Below are 22313 nucleotides of genomic sequence, written 5' to 3'. Positions count from 1 at the left end.
CAGCCTGAAGGCAGCACAAAGGAGCACAAGTCTAGCGCTGAATTAGGAAGTAGAGCTTCACTGGAATGTTTTTAAGAAGAAAGATCAACCTAAAATTTACTTGAAGCACACAATGAAACCTGTCAACAGCTTGAAAAAGCTCTTAGGAAAAGAGCTCTTAGAGTTCTTTTAAATTAAATTCCATAAAATTCACTGCTTTAAGAGCACCACTCCAATGACCCACAGCTCAGGGAGAGAAAAAAAGTTGGGAGATCACTTTGCTAACTGAGTAGCTGCACACGAAGGGCATACAACAAACTCAGCCTTACTATGCCCCCTTTCCTCTTCAAAAGCAAGTGGGATGTTGCTCTTATTCCCATATGAAGAAAGAAATTCTGCTTCATTTCAGAAAAAAAAAAGGTTCACTGTTTTCACTCTTCAACTGCAAGAAGGTAGGAGAGAATTACAACTGGTTCAGCATAAGTAGGTCAATCAGAAGTCCTAATAAGCAGATAAAGCAGTACATTCTCCCACCTTGACATCTGTATCTCAAGAAATTTTTCAGTTGGTCAAGATGCCCATATAAAACATTCACTTTTATGTGAAATATTAATGGTGCATGCTCTATTTATTTCTAAAAGTCAGATTATAATCTGTTCCAGATCTCCTTCCAGCATCTGCACACAGACAGTACTGCCAATATTTAGTCACTAAGAATGTTGAGATTTGGTTTTTATACACTGGAATGGCATAATAGAATTTGAAAACCTACATCAGTAACAACAAACACATGTTTTTATTTTCTAGCCAAACAACTAGAGTACTATCTGGAAGAAAAGAAGAGATAAAAAGAAAATTTATTTTCTTCACCTTTACCCTTTTCCTTTTAGAAAAAAAAATCTCCAAGGAAAGTTGAAAGGAGGAGTTGAAAAAGGGAAGAGAGTACAAAGGGAAGAGTAACAAAACAATAAATGATCTTTCCCAAACCCATGGCATGTTATTAAAAAAATATCCTGGATAGCTCAGGTAATGGCAAGCTTTTATTGTACTGAAACAATCACTTTTTTTTTAGTGTGATATTGTACCAGCCTTCTGCTATCCCAAAATAACCTGCTACTGTTTTGAGAACATAAACCTCAAATCACCTAATTATTGGCTTTCAAACAAAACTCACAGCTATGGATCCTAAATAAAGTAGTTTAGGGGTTTTGTAGAAATAAAAATGGTATTTTCTACACAAATGTGGTTTATCAACTAACACCAAGTCTTTCTTCAGATTTTGTACTGAACTTAAAACCTTTTCCTTCCCTTCACTTCTCTAATAAACTATCAGTCAATTTTGGTGTTCTCCTTAATTATAGATAATTATACTTTGGAAATAAATATTTCTTGCAACGACAGATGAGACTACTACCTGAAGAAGATTGTTTTCTTTATTACTGTGACTCTTCTGCTCACAATTACAGTGGGCATACAAGAAAACTCTTGATAACTTCCTGTTCATAGTTTTCCAAGTCACAGTTTATTTGTACTGGAATCACAAACAGGCAAAACAATTCTCTCAAGTAACAGCATTTAGAGAACTAAGCAATGAAAAATAACAGCAGTGCATGAAGCTAGATATTAAGTCATTTTATAGAGACATGAAAAAGTCACATGAGAAAGGCAGACCAGGATTTTTGCTTTGTGGAGCTTTTTTCTTGGAAGGATTTCTATACACAGTAAAATTACAATGAACTTCAAGCATGCCAAGATTTGTTAGAGTTCTTAAGCCACAAATTCTTCTTAAAACTAAAACTGCAGCTATGTTCCCAATTGGAGGGAAATAGTGCCTCATATAGGAAAGGTTGTCTCTGGTTACATTAAGAAAAAAACACACCAAACTACTGAAAGTTCTTGCAGCTGTTTCAGGGTAAGTCTGTTAACAATACAGCAGGATTTCTAAAACAAAATATTAAAAGGCTAAAATAATCTTAACTTTACAAAAAAATATCTGTTACACTCTCATATATTGCATGCTTACAGCCTAATAACTTTGGTCCGTCTCTTCTTAACTCCTAAAGTTCTCAGTTTCACTCATTAGTGAAATCTCATTAGTTCAGGAACAGTACTTCACCTACAACTTGAAAGTCTCATTAATATTTTGCAGTGCAGAAGAAAGATGAAAATCTTATTATGCAACATTTTTGTTGTCCAAAGTTGCTCTTCAGCCTAAACAAGGCAGGTTATTGTAACAGCCTGTTCATTCCCCTCTCACACCACTAAGCAGAGTTTTAACAATGCATCGAAATCAATAAAAAACAAAAAAAAACAGGGTATCTACTCATTTCATAGAAATAGAAATATGATTCAAAAAAGCAAACATAAGGCTGGACAAACCCTTTTCAGATAAAATAACTTTCTCCTGTCCAATTAAGCTTCTTACATATTTCTGTAAAGCAAAGGAGTGGTAAGGACAGCTGACAAGAGACATAACTTAATACGTGTTCCACAGACCTTTCTGAATTAAAGACTCCTTCTACAAAATACCATTCACCAGAAGACACTTCACTTAAGCAATAGATAAACTTGAAACTAAATTGTCTCCCAAAGCAAGACCAAGTTTCATATCGTTATTCTTACCTACTTCTGTTAGAGGAAATGAAACAATACAACATGCTTGTTCCCCAGACTTCTTTCTCATCAAGCAATACGAGCAACACTTTTGCTTGTGAAAAAATACCATTATAGCTAGGTGATCTTTCTGTGTTTCTTCCTGTATTTAATGAGGATTGAGAGACAAAAAATATTTCTTTGTCACTCACTGTTGCCAGGAGTTTGTTTTGGCACAACAGAAATATCCACAAGATTTATTTTATTTCTGAACACCAATTCCAGTTCATAGCTACCTGTTTACTTTATCCACTGTCCTTATTTTTAGATACTAAAACACACATGTGTGATGATGATGTATCCTAGGTCCAAATATTATCAAACTGCATTCCTCCACACAATTCCACAGAAGCTGAGAGATCAGTTCCTCTTAAGGAAAGAGAGGGCACAACAGCCTTTTTTCTCTCTTACTTTTTTAAAAATTTATTTTTAATTCAGGTGTTTCTCTTTTTTCTTTCTAGATTTTACGAATTTCTTCATTTAACACATACATATTGATGGGACTCAGCATACAGCCAAAACTAATCACCACTACTGTGTTTTTCATCCCTTCTCAAATATCATGGAAAAGGTAACTTTTATGGGACAAGTCCTAATGAAACATCATTAATTTATACTATAGACTAACCACCTAACACCTATCAGAGGCAGCATGGTAAAAAGGTCCTTTGGGCAATTTTTTTGAACTAAAGCTACCATCACATATATGGCAAAAGCAACTTCGCTGAAGGATCACAGATATTGAGAAGAAACATCATATTGCTATTCCCTTATTCAAAAAGCAAATATCTGGTACCTCTTCTAAATCAGTTCCTAACATGAGTGCAGTATGCATAACAAAATTTGTAACTGTGAATTTTACAAGCAACCTGTACACATTTCAAGATGGTTGCATGGAATAACAATGGAGACTGACACTCACTGTAAGAAGGTGGCAACTATTACTACAGTACTTGAGATCTGCAGTCATGGACAAGGAATTCTTTGTGCTATGTGCCATACAGTAAGGACCAAACAAAAATTATTTCTACCAAGAGACATTACAATCCTAGACAAGAAATATATGGATTCATAGAGAAAGGAACTGAAATGAGTCACTGTAGTGGGCATTTATCTCAACAAAAAGCACTACTAAGGTTTGGGGAAAGGTTGATTTAAAGGTACTGAAAAAGGTTTGAAAGGAGTTTAATGAGTTCTGCAGATAGCTATAGGAAATCCCTTCAGCCATAAGAAACCGTGTAAAAGACAGCTAAAAGGATTCATCTGAAAATTAACAAATGAACAACAAAGACTGGTATTGCAGGCTGAATATAAGCAAGGACAGAGCAAAGCGCCAAATCAGAAAAAAATCACTGGATTCAGACAGGCTAAAACAAGTAGTTTATATGCACCACAACTTAAATGAACAGACTGAGATGTGAACAGTAGGATAGCACCTAGTGTCTAATCACTTTGATAAGAATTTTTTGGATAGCAATCTCAGTGAAGAAAGGTAGGCGAAAGTTGCAACTACCAAATCCAAGAAAAACACACAGCAGCACTTCAAAAAGTAAAATGGACACCTAATAAGTTACACTTGAGTAGACATAGAGACAGAAAAAAATTCCAGAAGTGCCATGGAGTGAAAATATAACAGATACAATACCTAACATGTACAGCACCTTCTTCAGTGTTAAATATACCAGGAAAGACAGACTTACCACCTCAAGATCAAGAGCTGGCTATCCACAGAATAGTATAGAATTGACAAAAGATGTCAGTTTTGACACAGGAACACTAAGGTCACTCTAGAGCTGTGAATTGCTGATAGCTGAAGTTGTTTGTAGATGTATGCAGCCACAAAGAAAATACAGAAAGAGAAGAGAAAGATAGGGGACTTAATTTCTTCATAACAAAAAAGAAAGAATATGGAGGAGTAGAAACATGCAAATTAAACTGTAGAAATTGTTAGAAAAGTAGAGAGAAAAAAAACCAAAAATAACATGAAAGACCAACATTTTAAGAAAGAAGTAGGATTTTATACGAGAGGGTGGAATTCAAATATGAATGGCAGAGAACTGAGTTTTAGTTATAGAAGTCAGTAGTTTGGCACCAACCATTTTAGTTGACTCATATTTTTGCTTGTTTCTGTCAAAAACTTGTCAAACCAGCAAATGTCTCAAATGTGACAGGTAATTACTTTTAGATAATAATTTTTGCACTTTGATACGGAACACAGCTCTTCTTGCATCCAATTACAAAACTTCCATTAATATAAGGGAATGATGTATCTCAGCATTTTATGCACACACCATGATACGTTTTTGTTATTTGATGAGTAAAGCTGCAATTTAAATATGTTGTTTACATAAAATTAGAGAAGAGCCTTTATCAATTTTTCATAATTTGCCTATGAGTTTTAAACTAAATGTCACCCTAATTAGTGCATGTATCCAAAATGCCCATCATTGATCCAATCCACAAAAAAGGACTCAGAATGAAGTTGGAGCATATTTAAAATGCATGCTGAAAACACTGACAGTGCTATTCATTTTAATGTCTTTCTACTTCTTAGGCATGCACTGTGTGTGCAAGCTTATCCAGTGTCCAGTGACAGAAAGATATTTTCCATTGTGCTGTTCTAGAACCAGTTCTGATGACTTAAAACACCTCTTCCTTATATACTAATAGGATTTGTATTTTTACATATTGTCAGGACAAATTTTGCAAAAAACATTATGCCACTACTTTTATTTAGCTTTCTGTTGAAATACAGCAGAAGACAAACTCTGCTTCCATCCATAGTCTCAACATTCAAGTCTAGCAATTTTAAGGAGAAATACTATGTAAAATGAAGTACACTGAAAGACAGCAGTTTTCAGAAATATTGTTCTTTTGAATAGAGCCCCTCACAATACCAACACGCTCTTGTAAAGTTCCATTTCATCTACAAAAAGCAAACATTAGCATCTTTATTTTACTGTTCACAAAGCAATGTTATGGAAATGTCCTCAGATTGATACAAACAAAAAACATCAAAAGAAAAAAAGCATTGAAAATGTCATTATTACACCTTTTCAATGTCTGTTTTATCAAAACTAAAATCAGGTGAGAGTATTCAGTTTTCTCTGTTTTCAGATAGCTTGGTTTATTTCTATGGTCCTGAAATACACAGATAGGTAAATGAACAGATTAACCCACTAAGAAATCTTCATTAGGAAGTACTTTTAAGTTTAAAGCCTCTTTTTTCTGGAGTTTTAGATATTTCTATTCATATTACAACACTGCTCTAGTTGGGCCAATTACTGCAAGTTAATCACAATTACATTTCTTCAGCTATGCGGTAAAAATCTCAAATATCTGGCTGAAATGTAATGCTGCTATTTTTATTTTATCACTATTATTACAATGCCTCTATAATGGCATAGCAATTACTACAGAGTACCTTAATTACTTTTTCATCCATAGATTTCAGAATACGTTGTCTAAGAGGTATTGGAGAAGATCCATCGGATCGTGCCGGAGAGCTACATTAAAAAGAGACAAGTATTTAGAACATGTAAAAGCAATTAGTTAATAAAAGTTTTTGCCATACCAAGTTCCTCAGAAACAGGAAGGCAAATATCTTCACTCTCCAAGCTTTACTTTGATTTCTACCTTCCTAAAGAACCACGTACATTGTGACAACTGAAGAGAGCATAAAGAAACCAAACCAACAGTTCCAATTTCTGGTACTCATTTTGCAGTATATTTCCAATACTGTAGCTCTGCAGACACAGTATTAGTAGTAGTAGTAATGCTGGTGATGAACTTCTAAGTCACCATTCTACTTACACCCCCATGAACAGCATCAGATTGATATTCAGTATAATTTTCCTCCTATTTGCAGACTTCTCAATAGAAATATTCACACAAAATGTTTCCACTCTTACATGCTATTATGTAACTAGTTATGTACATCAATGAAAAAATTTGATGCTTATGATGAAAAAAATTAATGATACACATAAAGGGGGATTTTTTTGGTCTTGCAATAAGAACTAAGCTATGCTTTCGTAAATGATTACTTCTCTCTTTAAGCTCATGGCAGATCAATGTGCATATGAGGACAGGTTTTTCATTAATAATTCATTCTTTACCTCAATTTATCCAATTTTTTTCATAAATAAAATTTGGTTTCTTTAGTTTGTTCTTTATTTTATTTCTAATTGTCTGTGGTGCAAAATTTGTGCCAGCCTTGCAATGGTTCTCCTATTTTAATTGCCAAAATATGTAGCTTCAAAATAGCTTCATCATGTTACTGTCTACACTACTGTTCTGGTTCATGAATCCTCTTTTTAACCCATAGTGTCAAAATTCTTAGCATCCTGTTCTTTCAACAACTGATGATTCCTCAGGACCGTGACCAAATAAATCATCACTGCTTCTTCAGTGCATGGATAGGGGAGTTTCCTTGTCAGTGCCCAGAGAAATGAGTTTTCAAGAGTCCTTCATAAAGTCTGCGTGGCCCAGAAATGTACTCTCTCAAAAAGTCCATGCTACAAAAGTATCTTGAAGATACAGAAAATGCAAATGAAGACTTAGAAAACCCTTGAAAACTCAAAACTGTTCTAAAATTGCTTTCCTTTTACACCTAATCTCACAGCAGACAGCACTGTGTTTATTTGCTTCGTCTAAGTAACATCAATGCTTTGTTAGACACTCAGATCCCTTAAAAAATGCAAACAAACTAACACAACAAAAGCAACCTCCTAAAACTCACCTGAAAAGTGTCAAAACAGAGGTGATACCAAATAAATTTAAACTTTCATTGTCACATAACAGATCCGCTTTGTTCTGGGTAGGAGGACTGACAGCTTCTTCATCCAGAAGAACTAGCAAGACCTTTACAGTATCTCTGCCACAATATGCAGTGCCATGATTTATGGAATGCAATTTTGGCTGCAAGTAAATAAAAAGGAACATAAAATGGCAAAGTTCAACAAGCCAGGCCAATAGCTCACCTCCAAAATCAATCCACATCAGCACAACATGTGAGAACCCCCTCCTTCCCTTTTCCAGTAAGCATTTATGGGGAACTTCTCCATGGGAAAGTTTCTCATCCCAAGCAATTAGTAGAGTTTAGATCACTTCCAGCTACAGGTATACACTGATGAGTAAGTCACATAGAAAAATATACAAATCTATGCTGAAACTGTGCAGCAGAAATGAGCATTCTATGCTCTGGTACACAAACACTTTCTGGTGAAGTCCAACCAGTCTGACAAACAATCTGCTAAAGCTGTTGGTTAAAAGCAAGATTTCCATCAAGATTTGACAACAGAGGTACTTGGCACAATTTCCTGTTGTTTGGGTGAGTTCCTCATGATTTTCCCCAAGAATAAAGAATTCCTTAAAGAAAAAACCAATCCACATCTGGAAGTGCTCAATACAACAGTCAGCAGTACAGATGGAGAAATCTGGAGCCACTGTGGGACTTTACAAATTGAAAGTTTGCTGTAATTTTCTTTAAAGGTACTAGGAATTCCATGGAGAAATTTAGGGCTTAATACACAGTGGTAGTTTTAAAAAACTGTAGGCTCTCTTATTTACTAATACACAGAAACATTGAATACCCTGACTTTATTCTGAAGGGCAAGACAAGCAATGAACTGCATTTATCTAATCAGTTAACTGCTTTTAAACACAGTCTTGAAAAGATCAAATTCTATTTTTCTCTCTATTTGATTACATCAATTAGTGTATGTAGCTTTCAAGAAACCATAGCAACACATGTCAGTCAGCTACTATAAGTTATAATCAATAGCTAGAAATAGCAATTACAGAAATGGCTGTTACTTGGCTTTACAGAATTGGCCTATTTCAGTACCATTTAATTTCCTCAAATTTTATTCTGAGTCTCTTCAGTCATTACATCACCATAACATAGATTAAATGTCATGTGTGCCATTGTGAATTTATCTTAATGAAAAAAGTAAAAATTTGGCATCATCTTGACTGATGATACACAAAGGAAAAAAAAAGTCTTTAGAAATAACTCAGAAATCTCAAGTACTACAACATCAGAGACTCAACTCTGTGTACTAACCATAGACAAAAGTCCAGGGCAAAATAAGAATTCCAGGTAAGACAACAAAAAGATCTCGGAAAGAAAAAAAAAAAAAAATCTTGTTTATAAATAAGCTTAAAAATACAAATCAAAATTTTTTTAAAATAAAATAGTTGCCCAGTCTTTCAAGAGTAGTGACCATTAGCTACTCCAGACTATTCTGCTTAGTTGCATCCAGAAACACCAGCCAGATTCCATTTACTGCAGTAATTTTCTTAGGAAGAAATTAATCATAATTCCTATTAGTCACTCATGCAGGCTTCAACACAAAGTAGTGCTTCCTGCTGCATAAAGTAATAACTTTTCCTGGAGCTCTAGATTCTTATAAACCAGGTATTTGCAGGAAAACTGAGCAATGATGGAAGAAAACTGCTACTGCCAGGGGAAAAGCAAATATTTTTCTAATGAAGTTACTCTTTTCAGGTACATTTTATGAGGAAACAGCCTTACTGGGAGCTAGTGGAGGTATAATTTTCACCTCTATACTTATTTTAAATTTGCACTCAAATAAATGATTCAGTCTCTTACATAGGAAAAAACCCCTAACATCCTATTGAACCAGAACTTATACTGAATTTAGATTTTTTCTGAAAAATTATAGCATCATGGGGTTACTCTATTAAGTGAAATCAAAACCAAACCTCCAAGATCTATGTAAAAATCTGAACAAAGCATTAATCTTTGCTGTCCTGAGATCTTAATAGAACAATACAGATGTTCTAACTTTTTATAGAGTTCAAATTAATTTGGGAAACTTATGGGATCTTTTCAATTTTGCTCTCTTTTTCCATTACAAATGGCAACCTATCCCTCTATATCTTTAGTAAAATGTTCTTCCACACCAAGCTCCACTAAAATATACCATTTGATATCACTATCTTAATATTTTTCTAAGTTCCCTTTTCCACCCCTCATCTCTGTGAATCATCTGTTTAAGGATAATTGTTAAAATAGACCTTCATCACAATCTTCACAGACTTCGTTTACATCAACAAAAAGAATTCCCCACACCAAAACCAAAATAACAAACAATGCTGACAAAGGCAAACAATTTACACATATTCTATCTCTCATCCCTTCACATTTAAAAAAAAATAAGGTTTCCCTCTCATCCCTTCACAATTAAAAAAAAATAAGAACACTTAGTCTGTTCTCTACAAATGTTCAGTCTACATTTTGGTCATTACCTCTCTCAACTACTGTCCTTATCTCTAACTCCTCAGGCCCCACAAAGGACTGCAGTGGTTGACCCTAGTTAGCTGCCAGGTGCTCGCCAAGCTGCTCTGTCCTTCCTCCTCCTAAATAGGACAGGAAGTGAAAAAAATGTTGAAAAAAGCTCATGGGGCCAAAATGAGGACAGGTTGTTCACTTACCAATTACCATCACAGGCAAAACAAACTTGACTTTATGAAATCAATGTAATTTATTGCCATTTAATCATAATGGGACCACATCCTTCTTCCCAGACTCTACATCACTCAACTTTTCCACCTCCTTCCCTCAAGTGGCACAGGGGGATGAGGAATGAGGACTGCAGCCAGTTCCTAACACTTTTGTCCCTTCTGTTTCTTCTTCCTTACATTCTTACTCTACTCCTCTATGTGGGACACCTCCCATCAGATACAGCCCTTCACAAACTTCTCCACTGCAGGTCCTCCCCACAGGCTGCAGTTCAACAACTGCTCCAGTGTGGGTGATTTCCATGGGGTGCAGTCCTTCAGGAACACGCTGCTCCCGAGTAAGACACCTGTGAGGTTGCAGGTCCCACCAGAAAATCTGCTTCTGCAAGGAATTCTCTCCATGGGCTGTAATTCCTGGCAAGAACCTCAGCCCATAAACCCACTACAGCACTGGATTTGTGAAGCCAAGTGCCACAGACACATCCAGACAAGTCATCTCCAATGGCTCTCATTACATCCATACCGTGGGGAGTATGGATGTACCGTGGGGAGTACGGATGTACCGTGGGGAGTACGGAGAAAAGGTTTAGCTTAACACCCACCATCTTCTGCTGTGCACCCAAGTGTCCTCACTGAAAAAAACAACAGCAGAATCTGCCCATCCCCAAGTAGGTGGGGTGTTCCAGCAATAACTCTGACTCAAGAATTGACAAAAAACCTCAATATAGAACCACAGGCTCACAAAACTGAGTTCATAAACTGCCCTCAGGTGCCCATCTTGAGAAAAATATTAACTCCACTCTGCTCTCAACAGGATAAGGTATTTATCCACATTCCTAACGTCATCAGAATACAAACATCTTTGCTATCTTCTGCCTCAACAAGGATACTGGTAAACACTCCTATGAGTTGTCAGACTATGAGCTTCTGGAGAACGGTAAGAAACAAGCATCATTTTGGAAAAGCAGTGGTGAATTTCTCTGAAGAATGAAGTTTCAATAAAATGCTTTTACCCGGCTTATAATGATCTACATAATTTTTCTAAATTTTATTGGCAACACAAGTAGCTAAATGAAGACAGAAGTGATGATATTTATAATTTTCTCAGATAAGAAAGAAACAAATAGAAGGATAGGAAAGGGAAACAGGGAAATACAGTGAAGAAATATTCATAGCACACAGGAAAATGAGAATGAAATATATACTCCAATATACTCAGTGGAAACACACATTTAAACCAGCTTAAACTGGCCAACAGGCTCTGGCTGGTTTTAGCTGTTTCAAAAAAGAAAAAGGATATTGAAGGTTTGAGTAAAATTTGTTAAAAATCTTTTGCTACCATGGCATAATTCCAGTGACTTCACAAAACAAAGCATCCTAACAATTCTAAACACATTCAAGGTGTCTATAATTTTTTTGTAATTTGCTAGAAAAATACATGGCATTAGGTATCTTATACATCAACAATGTAAAACAAAATCATTCAAGCTGGTTGATTTTTTCATCACAAAAAGATTATTATTGAAATCTGAATAGAATCAAAGTACATGAACCACAACTAGAAATCCTGTATTATACTCTAAACACCTGACTTACAGAACTTAAAATATCCTGATTCTTTCCAAGAAAACAAAATCATTGATAGTTTCATTAGTGTCTTGAAACACCAAAAGAGAAAAGGTTACACATGATTGTTTGGGGCTTTAACACCCCTCCAACTCCACATTTTACCATGTTTTAGACTTTGTTCATATTTAACCTTACTTTGAATGCCTTAGCCTTAGAAGTACTTGATGTTGAACTAATTAAAACCTGTGTGTTTTAATAAAAAAATTACTGATACATGTCCTCAAATACTAATTCTACTTTCATGAGGTTCTTTTGTTGGGAAATTTGTTACAGATTTACTTCTTTGAAATTAATGGCAAACCTGACGCTTCTAAGTATCTACACTTATAATAACTGGACAACCAAATTAAGCTTTGAAGATTATTTTATTTACAAGTTTGAGGTAAGAAATTTAGGTTATGTAAATCAGCTATTTGAAATCCACAGTGTAATCCTCAAGTATAAGTCTTCCAACAAGTTTAAAACCACAGCAGAGAGGAAATGACACTACTTTTGTACTGTTAGAAAAAGATTATAGATAGTCCTTTAAAAATGGAAACAGGCAAAAGACATTTACTTTCTTATGAAACTAAATAGTAAAAAGAACAAAAGAAGTCCCATTACCCGTGCTGGACTGACTCCAGTAGTGCTAGCAGTCAAGGTTTCCTGCTGTGAATCGATAATATTTTTAATCTTCAAATCCAAATCTTGTACAACTTCCTCTACTGCCTGACAGAAAGGATCCCCATTGCTTCGGCCTTTTATCAAATGCATCTTCACTGTTGACAGAATTCGCCCCCCTGCAATTCTGAAAATAGGCACAGGGTCATCTCCACATTAATCTTGGCAACACTTTAGTATACCTATTAATGCTGAACATAGCCAGTCTTCACTGTTAATCAGAGAGAACAGCTTTGATCTTTTAAATCAAACAGCAGTGGAGATGTATTGTCCAACACAATAGTTTGCTAAAAAAAAAAAAATTATTATAAGGAAAGGTAATGAATTCAGCATTTAGTAATACTCTGAGCTGCAACGCAAACTAACTTCTCCTTAGAAGTTCAAAGAAAAGTACTTTCTTTAAACCTACATTTACAGTTTTGCTCATAAACTGTTAAGTGTAAACAAAATTTTTCACTCAAACATGCATTCCTGTTTAATATCCAATTAGATTTTTGAGTCTTTCATGCTTTGAGAAGGTGCTCCAAAATCCCAATCTTCTTTCAATTTTATTTAATTATTTATTTATTTAAATAGATAGTAATAGATAGTACTTTAATTAAGATTTTATGAAAGAGAGAATAAGCTCCTTTAGATAAAAGTGTAACATTTTTTCCAGCCCCTAACCAGTATGTTTTACCATTGCTTGAGCAAAGAAAATAAAGCATCACAAGAAACACTCAGCCCTCCTGTATTATAATGTATCTCTTCCCAACAGCATTTTTTCCCTAAATTAGATTTACAGTCCACACCAAAGCAGAAATTCAGCATCGTGAGATGCTATTGGTACCCACAGAATAATTTTTAGATACATTTATGATGCTGCAAGTGACAGTTCTGTCAAAACCCAAAAGCAATGGCTTCATTACTCCGGGTCACATAGCCAAGAGTGACATGACTTATTTTTCAGCTTCCTCCATGCTTACTGGTTTCCTTCATGCTCCTGCCAGCTTGCCTTAAAAGGGTATCTTGCAAATGCAAATAAAGATTTATTTTGTATACATTAAATTCTGAAGATAAATTTTAGAATTACAGTTTGGAGAACCTTCATCAAATGAACCTCTCCATGTCTACAATCATATAAATATAAAATAATTGGGCAGAACTAGATAAGAACAGGAGTTAAGTCAGACAAAAAATAGTTTGCTTATATTGTTTCCACTTTAAATACATGGAGGGAACTGAGCCAGGGACCTTACTGTTTTGGCTTATTCTGGGTGAACAAGACTCCTGTAAATAACTTGAAAAACCTGACAAACATGCAACTATTTTTTGTGGGGGTTTTTTTGCTTGTTTGTTTGCTTGGGGTTTTTTTTATTGTCCTTTTATGGTTTTTAATATTTCCATGCAATTCTCAGCTTCAGCTTTTACAGACTAAAGATTATACAATTCACATTAGATTTTTCAGGCTTCATTAAACAGAAAAACTTATGCTTTGAAGAAATTTAAGAACAATGTATGCACTTGGCCAAAAGAAAAATCACCATGTCAAGTCTCTCTGTAGACTTGATCCTGTAGACAGATGGGTCTGTTAAGACCCATACAGATCTTGGAAAAGACAGTTTAAAGAAAAAAATTTAAAAATCTACTGTACCACTGCTCCAAATCCCACAATTCTATCTAACCACAAGAAAATAAAAAGTTCAAAGGGAAGGAAAAAAAAAAAATCCACTGCAAGTTGTCAAGAGGTAAGAGGAGAGCATTGCTGAAGAAGAGCTCTGTTTCAGAGATGCATATAGGAACTGCAGCCAAGTCTCCTGATACTTCTTGCCAGACTGATCTGTTTTCCTCAATCCTAACCTTACATTTTCCAAAATAATATCCTCAAATGAGAAAAGTATTGTATTAAATTAGGAGTATCTGTTCCATAAATACTGCACTGAACCTAGAACTGCAAGAAAAATGAGCAGGTGAAGGGATTGACTGAAATTCCCTGTGAAAACCAGGGTCACTTATTTCTATCTACAGGTATGTTGAACTTTACATCTTTATCGTTTGCACATATTTAAGATATATACACATATGTATGCTGGAAGAAAAAATATTATTGTACAACTAGTGCTGGGTACTAGCACAGTTAATTAAGATAATTATGCCCTTAATTTAAATGCTTCGCTCTGCATGTGACTCAATTACCTTATAGATTTTCACTGGGAAAAAATAACAAACTTTTGACAAAAACATTTTCATTTTCTATGTTTATTTTTTTGCCTTTATTGTCCAATGCCAACTAAAGATACTAGAAATAAAAGTTCATTTAATATCCTCTTCTCCCCATATTCCTTCTCCTTTTCCAGGAATGAGTTCCAGTCTCCTAACAGATATACAGAGTACTAACTGGAGCAAAGAAAAGTTTATTTACACTTCAACTAGAATTTATATCAACAGGCCAAGACATAAAATGCTGATTCAATGTGTGCAGATTAGTACTGAAATGCCCTGCTATAGCTTATGCCATTTTACACCAGAATATAACATAAGTTGTGTTGTGTCATTAGTCTTGCATATATATATGTTGAATATATACAATATATATTATAAATATTATGAATACATATAATATAATGTCATTAGTCTTGCACATATGTAATGTTGAATCTAGTTATTAGATCCATTTCTAGTGAGGTTCAAAAAGACTAACTAAAAGCATGATGATAAAAGTAAAATGTGGTAAAAAAGCACCTTGGGGTGTTTGGGATTTTGGGGGTTTGTTTGTTTTACAAAGATTGGCTTCACAAAGATTTACAAACCCTATTCCAGATTGTTCTGATATTACTCTTTTATAGATTTATTTTACTCAGAAGATCAGTTGAACTTAAACAAACTTTAAAATATCTGACATCGCACTAAAAAAATATTTATAGTAATAAAATAAAGTTGGAAACTGTTATCCACTTTGCAATTCCTAACAGCCAGAAGGACCACAAAGGTTTGTTTTAAATATGGAATTACATATGCAATATGCATCTCACGATAATTTTTACAGCAGCAAAAGTGAAGAATTTTTTCTCTTTTTAATTTTGAAAGTGGAGCAAGAAAACTAGTTGAATTCAAGAATGAACCTGTTACGTTAAACAAAACAATGCCATTTGTCTAAGGCAATAGAGAACTGGAAAGACCTTATCCCTTCTAGTCAGTGCTCCTGCTAAAAAGCTTTCTGGGACGTTTTATTCAGATCACAGGCTACTGATATGTGGTATTTTAGGATAAAGTGCTTCAGTATCACATCTATAGTCTTTTAAACTGCATTGAAGGAGGACCCTTACCAAATTCAGTCAGCAAATATAGTCACCAAATGCCACCATGACACATTGTAAAATAGCATTTTTTTTTTAAAGCTAGTAATACAATTCTGTTCAGAGTCACATGCAGCATTTGTCTGTTCCAAATGTATGAACCAAAAGAAAAATCAACCAGAAAACCAAATTCTATCTTTATCTATGATAGAAATAACAAAAGGAAATTCATCCGTGTAATTGTAAATGGAAGAAAAACCCCAACACTTTAGAAACAACCATCTTCCACTGTCCGACAGAGAATGTTTGAACAGATGCCTGAGGTCAATAGTACAGTGGCACCCTTCCAATGAATGGATCCAGCAAAGTCCAAACATGACCATCAGCAAGAAAATTCACAAATATTTTAGACCAACTGACAGAAGGAATGGCTTAACTTCTTCAGCTTTAACCAGCACTAAAACAAGCAGGATTCAGGTCACAAGTGTCTACATATAGATAAAATGAATCATATGTAAAGAATGCCTTCTTTGCACCAGCGATCCTAAAGAGAGTTTTAAAAGAATAGTACAATGTAAAACTCCACCTGTTACCCAGGCACTGGAAAAATCATATCTTTTGTCACTGGTTTCTTCTACTAAAAATATTCACAGATCTTGTGCCCACTTGAATCCTTTTTGCCTTACATCATCCGAGGCCCAACCTGACCCATTTCTATCTAATTTTCCTTATCAAACTATCTTTTCTTATGTAGAAGTAACTAATTTATAAGACAATAATAGCATACCTTGTCTATTCTGTTCCTACTGAGATTGCCAAATTAACAAGCTTCTCTGCTTACCAAAAATCTAAATGACATCGGCAAGAGCTCTTCTTACAGAACTCAGGCCTTAGTGTGAAAAGTTAATACAATGCAGGGGCACTTTTATTTATTTTCTGGAAATACATCTTTTTTGGAAAAGACTAAAACAGCATGAACAAAGAAAAAAAAGTCAAGAATATGGACAATACTCAAAACATGATAAAAAGCAGAACAGACTCCTAAAGTCTAACAGGAACAGAAAAGAATACATCAAAATTCTATTATACTAAGTTCAACATTTTTATTCATTTATTTCAAGTTCAACAGAGGTAAAAAAAAGATGACAAATACATAGTTATCTGATTTAGGTAGTGGGAACAAGTGCCAGAAAAGAGATCACAAACCCCCAGTGATCACAGGGTGGGAAGAGATCACGGCCTTTTTTCCTTGTTATGGATTTAAAAGATGTTTTAGAACTTGACAAAAACTGATCAGTTATCTAATTTTTTGGTTTAGAGCTATAGGAAGAGATTAGCAGTAACTCCATTCTCAAACACCAAGCAGCAAGATGTCAACTAGAACTTGATCTACCTGGGTAGAAGAGTGAGTCAAAAATAATCTAGGAAACAACACACTACAAATGCTTCTAACAGGGCAGTAACCGTGCCTTTAAAGCAAATCTAAAGGTTTATTTCTAATTATGTTATATGCATAAACTAATAAAAGTTAGCAGTTCATGTTAATTTAGATTTCAAGATTTCAACAATAAAATCGTATCAGTGAACTTATCTAGATTTTAAATACATCTGTAAAAAAAACCATATCAAAGCACTCAGTACTCAAAATTTCAACCTCAAGCAATGGATGTATGATTATTAATCTAATTTCCTAACAGATGTCAACATTAAGTGAAGACTCTTCCTTAGACGCTTTGGAGTTTCACAGTTTATTATATCCATAACAAAAACACAGCAAAAAACCAATCCTGTTGCAGAGTATTTTTTTCATGTTGCTGCTACTGCTGCTTTTGCTGTATGGGCTAAAATTTCTCTTTTAGCTTGGTGAAAGAAACTAGAGTGACTCTTCTTATTCTTCATCCCAAGCTTTGCTACCCAAGTCTGGTGACAAAGGTAGTATGAAAGTAAACAAGTAACCTTCCCAGAATAAGTCTTGATAAGCAGTCATTGAATCCCCTGTGAAAAATTCTGAAAGGCAAAGGAGCTCAGGAAAGCCGTTATTAACTATAATATAAATGATATTATACTATAATAATATTATGAGCACAAGACAAGTCCATCACAATACTTAGGAAAATATGCAGAACTATCAGCAGACCAGCTTGGCTAAACAGTGAACTGATGACAGAGCTTGAAGGCAAAAGGGCTTCACACAGAATGGTGAAGAAGGGGCAGATCACAAACGATCTAGAAACATCACCCTAGAATTTAGGGATGTTTTCAGGAAAACCAAAGCTCACCTGGAGTTGAGAATTACAAGGAATGTCAAAGGAGCTTCACCTGCTGAACAAAGAAAATGAGGGATCTTTGCTGAAAGGCAGATTTTGCAACAGTGTGGACATAGATAAAACAGAAGTACTCTGTGCCTTCTTTGCCTCAGTCTTCACCAACATGGTCTCCTGGACCTCTGATAAGAGAAATTTTTCAGAAATCCAGCAGTGGATAAAGATCAAATCAGGCTTCACTTGACAGTACTGATTACATTCAAGTACATTGAACCAAATGGACTGCATCCAAGAATCTTAACAGAACTGGCAAATACCCTCACATAAGACAACTTCATATCATCTTTGAAAAGTCATGGTGACCAGGTGAGGTCCCCAACAAATGGCAAAAAGCAAATCATTGCAAAAAAAAAAAAAAAAAAAAAGACCAGACGGACAGTTTGGGGGACCACAAGTTCAGCAGCCTCACTTTGTTCCTTAAGAAAATAATGCAAAGTCTTCTAAGAAAACATATCTGGGCATATGAAGGATTAGGTGGTGGCTGGTAACTATAAGCATGTATTTATCAAGTGTAAATCATACCTGACCAATCTGTTTTCCCCCTATAATTAAACTACTTGATTTGCAGACCAGAGGAGAATGGTGGGTGCCATTTAGCTTGGTTGTAGCAAGGCTTTCAACACTGTCAGAGAATACTCTCAACATACAAGTATTGATGCTACAGTCTGGATGGATGGACAAAGAGAGGAGTTAACAACTGGTTGGATGACCACGCTCAGAAGGTAGCAAACGTTGTAATAATGCAGTAACACAGGGGCCTATCCTGAAACCTGTTTTTTTTCTATTATCTTTGGCAGTGACTCTCTAAAAATACATGCTCATCAAGTTTGCAGATGACACCAAATTGGATGGAACAAGTCAATACACTTGAGGGCAGAGCTGCCATGGAAAAATACCTAAACAGACAAGAGGAACGGGCTGACAGGAACCATAAGAAATTCAACAAGACATGCAAAGTCTTGGAAAGGAATAACCCCTTGCAACGATACAGTCGGGGAGCAGCTCTGTGTAAAAAACCTGGGAGTCCTGGTGCATGTTCAGCAAGTGAGCCGTGAGCCAGGAGCATGCCTTGGCAGCAAAGAAGGCCTACAGTATCCTTGGCTGCATCAACAGTAGCGTAGCCAGTAGTCTGAGGAATGTGATTATCCCTCTCTAATCAGCACTCGTTGGACCAAATTTAGAATACTGTGTCCAGTTTTGGGCCCCCAGTCCAGGAAAGACACTGATAAACTGGAACAAGTTCAGCAGAGGACTGCCAAGCTGGTCAGGGAGACATGCCCTTTGAGAAGCAGCTAAGGGAACAGCTTGTTCAGTCTGCAGAAGAGAAGGGTTCAGGGGGATTTACTAAACAGCTTTCCAATACCTACAGGGTGGCAACCAAGAAGATGGAGCCAGACTCCTCATGTTGACAGACAGTGAAAAAAGACAATAGGCATAAACTGAAACAAGAGAGGTCGCAACTAAATATAAGAAAAAAACCCACAGCTTTTCACCATGAGGACAAAAGCAGTGGAATAGGTTGCCAAGAGGGAGATTAAAAACCTCCAAGGATGGAGACTGTACAAAGCTTCTCTGGATAAAGCCCTGATTAACCTGAGCTGACTCCATAATTGACCCTGCTTTGAGCAAGATGTTGGACCAAAAACTTTCTGATGTTCCTTCCAACCTGAATTATTCTATAATCCTAAATTTAAGCAATCCTATATACAATGTTTTGCATATGCTTGCACAACTTTCCAGCAACTTTAGACCACAAACCTCCAGGGCTGTGTGAACACAGTCCAATTAACTCAAAGATCCAGCACAATCCCAGACAGAGTCCAATGTGCTTTCTCTCCCCAAACACTACTGCACCCCGAGATGCAATTACAGCTTCTCAAAAGAAGCCCATAAGAAATAGCATTTTCCCTGTCGAGGGGAAGCTGAGAGCACTAACCCACACGATGAAGGCGAGCTATACGATGCTCCAGCAGGCTGCGGAGGCTGCAGGGGCCCGGGATGCAGAGCCGCTCCGAAGCGCTGCGCTCACTCCGATGGGGCGAGCTCGACTCGGCTCCAGCGTGAGCTGGGCGATGGTGACACCCAGTGGCCACTGCCTGCTCCGAGGGCAGCGCCCAACTGAGGGGAAAACACGCTGCCAACCTCCCAACTCTGCTACTCTACAGAATCGGTGGGGATTTTTAAACCGTATCTGTAAGGATACACACCCCACACACCTCCCCATACGAGCCATCAAGCACAGTAACCAACACAACAAATGACCTTCTGTCATTCAGCTTTAAGTCACACGCATTTTTTTAACAAACTTGGGAAAAGTAACTTCCAGAAGTTCTCTTGGCCTAAAAGAAAAGGGTTTCCAGAATGATGGATTAGCACTGCAGTTTCTCATTTATACCAACAGGAAAGAGTTTTCAGACCCTAAGGTGTATAATAATCATCTACTTCACTGACAAATATAACATTGATATGCTCCTTGTCAAGAAACAGGTGCAAAAATGAACATCGAAGTTCTCCATTTACTGTATAAACATTGTCTACGTCTTGTATGTACATATCTATAAGTAGTTTTAGCATTACAACTTTTACGGCACCTCCAAAAGTTAAGGAATATTCATGCTACTGATTCTTGACAGACTAGTGACTTCTTCTAGTCTTAGACATCTAGAGAGTGAGGAGAGGCAAACAATTTCAATACGCCAGAGATTTGTAAAAACATTCAGTCTTCAGTGAATACGCCTTGAAATTACCAAAGTTCATTTTGTCTTTCCATTTCTCCTGCTATCAGGAGTGCCATATTTGAAACAAACCATCGGTTTCATTAAATTTCCACTTACAGATTTCCCTTTGTCCATCTAATCTACTTCACTTTCTTAGTGAAGTAGTTTAGTGAAGTAGCTCCTCACTAAAATAATTCACTTTCTTAGCTGAATGATGGGGAGATGAAAAAGACATTTTTGTTATTCTCCGTAGGATAGCAGATACTTGGTTAAGCAACATCTCCTATTAAGTTCAGAATATTATTAAGCACTTCCCACCACTGTCCAAGATCTTCAATTTGGCTTCCAGACTCCCAAAGCAAAGGAATCAAGCAGATGAAGAAAGCCTCTTTTCAACATGTGTTCCACAATGACCCACCATTTATTTGGCTACTTTGTATTTTGTACAATTACAAGTTTCATAAGATCTCCACTGAAACAAAATCAAACCAAAATAACAGACTTATTGTTAAGTAAATAACAAAGTACAGCATTTTTCTTGTGGCATAGCCAATAAAGAGACCTGGTTAGGGCAGGTTGGCTAATCTTTGCATCAGAGAAACAGCAATGCTGCAGGACAGGTTGTCTAGTTTGCTCTTTGATTTCTCAGTGGGCTTCTACAGATGAAGCAAGTCAAGCTTCTGCTGCACTGCTGCCTTTTTCCCCCTCTGGTATTTAGTTTACAGCAGTAACAGAACTAGAGAAAATTTTTTTGCATAGAACTGCATCCTCTGGAACTCTCAACAACTGCCACATGACAGGTAGGACACAGAGACAGTCGTCATCCATGTGACATACCAAACACTTGAAAACATCTATAGACACATACATAAAAACCATATTTTACATTGTGAAGGTATAAAGCCCATATGGAGTATGAGAGGTACTATAAACACCACAGTACAGCCACCTTCCACTGCTGATCAGCAAGACAAACAGTGATACTTAAATGCATACAGCCAACTTAATGCACATGCCAGTATCTGACATTAACAAGATTTATATCCCAAAATAAATGGAACAGCAGGTGCAGCAGGGAAAGCTACACAATAAATATCTGAATGCTAAAAAGCATTTCCAAGCTCTAGAGAATTCACCCAGTGAGAAACTGGTAACTCCCAGCAACTATCCAAATTTTCTCACATTTAGACATCCTCTCTTTTAGACAGAGGGGTAATTAACAAGAGACAGCATCTCATGTTACACTTCTCTGGACTGTATTTACCTGAAAAAGTGTTTTTTCCATACTAAAAAGTTCATGCACATAACTATTTTTCCATTTCTCATTTTTTATCAATATATAGTGCCAGATACAATTTAAACAACGAAAAAGAGCATATACTACATAAGTTGAGCTAATAGTTTTCTTTAATCACCAGCACAGACAGTATGTCTCTGGCATCCAGGATGTTGAAATGAAAGAACAAAGAAGCAGAATAAAAAAGACAAAACTGCAAAACAACTTCAGAAACATTTCCCGCTTCCAGCTTCAATGGAAACTGAACATTAACTTAAATAAAGCTTACTTGTAACATTTTGTTTTCCACTGT

The 22313-nt window shown here is 36.0% G+C and overlaps 1 protein-coding gene across 1 annotated transcript in view; it reads right to left on the bottom strand.

Annotated features, from left to right (window-relative positions):
- The window catches only part of PARPBP (PARP1 binding protein), a gene marked incomplete at both ends in the record, with an annotated part of 40208 nt that overhangs the window by 3838 nt on the left and 14057 nt on the right, over positions 1 to 22313 (bottom strand). Inside the window, 3 exons of the mRNA XM_082280016.1 lie at positions 6056 to 6137; positions 7373 to 7551; positions 12352 to 12535. Of these exons, the coding sequence (XP_082136142.1) occupies positions 6056 to 6137; positions 7373 to 7551; positions 12352 to 12535 (445 nt within the window). The remainder of the gene's footprint in view (positions 1 to 6055; positions 6138 to 7372; positions 7552 to 12351; positions 12536 to 22313) is intronic.

Source organism: Coloeus monedula (assembly GCF_965178545.1).
Source record: "Coloeus monedula genome assembly, chromosome: 4".
In the NCBI taxonomy this organism is placed as follows: Eukaryota; Metazoa; Chordata; class Aves; order Passeriformes; family Corvidae; genus Coloeus; species Coloeus monedula.
This window is presented reverse-complemented; position numbering and strand designations above follow the sequence as displayed.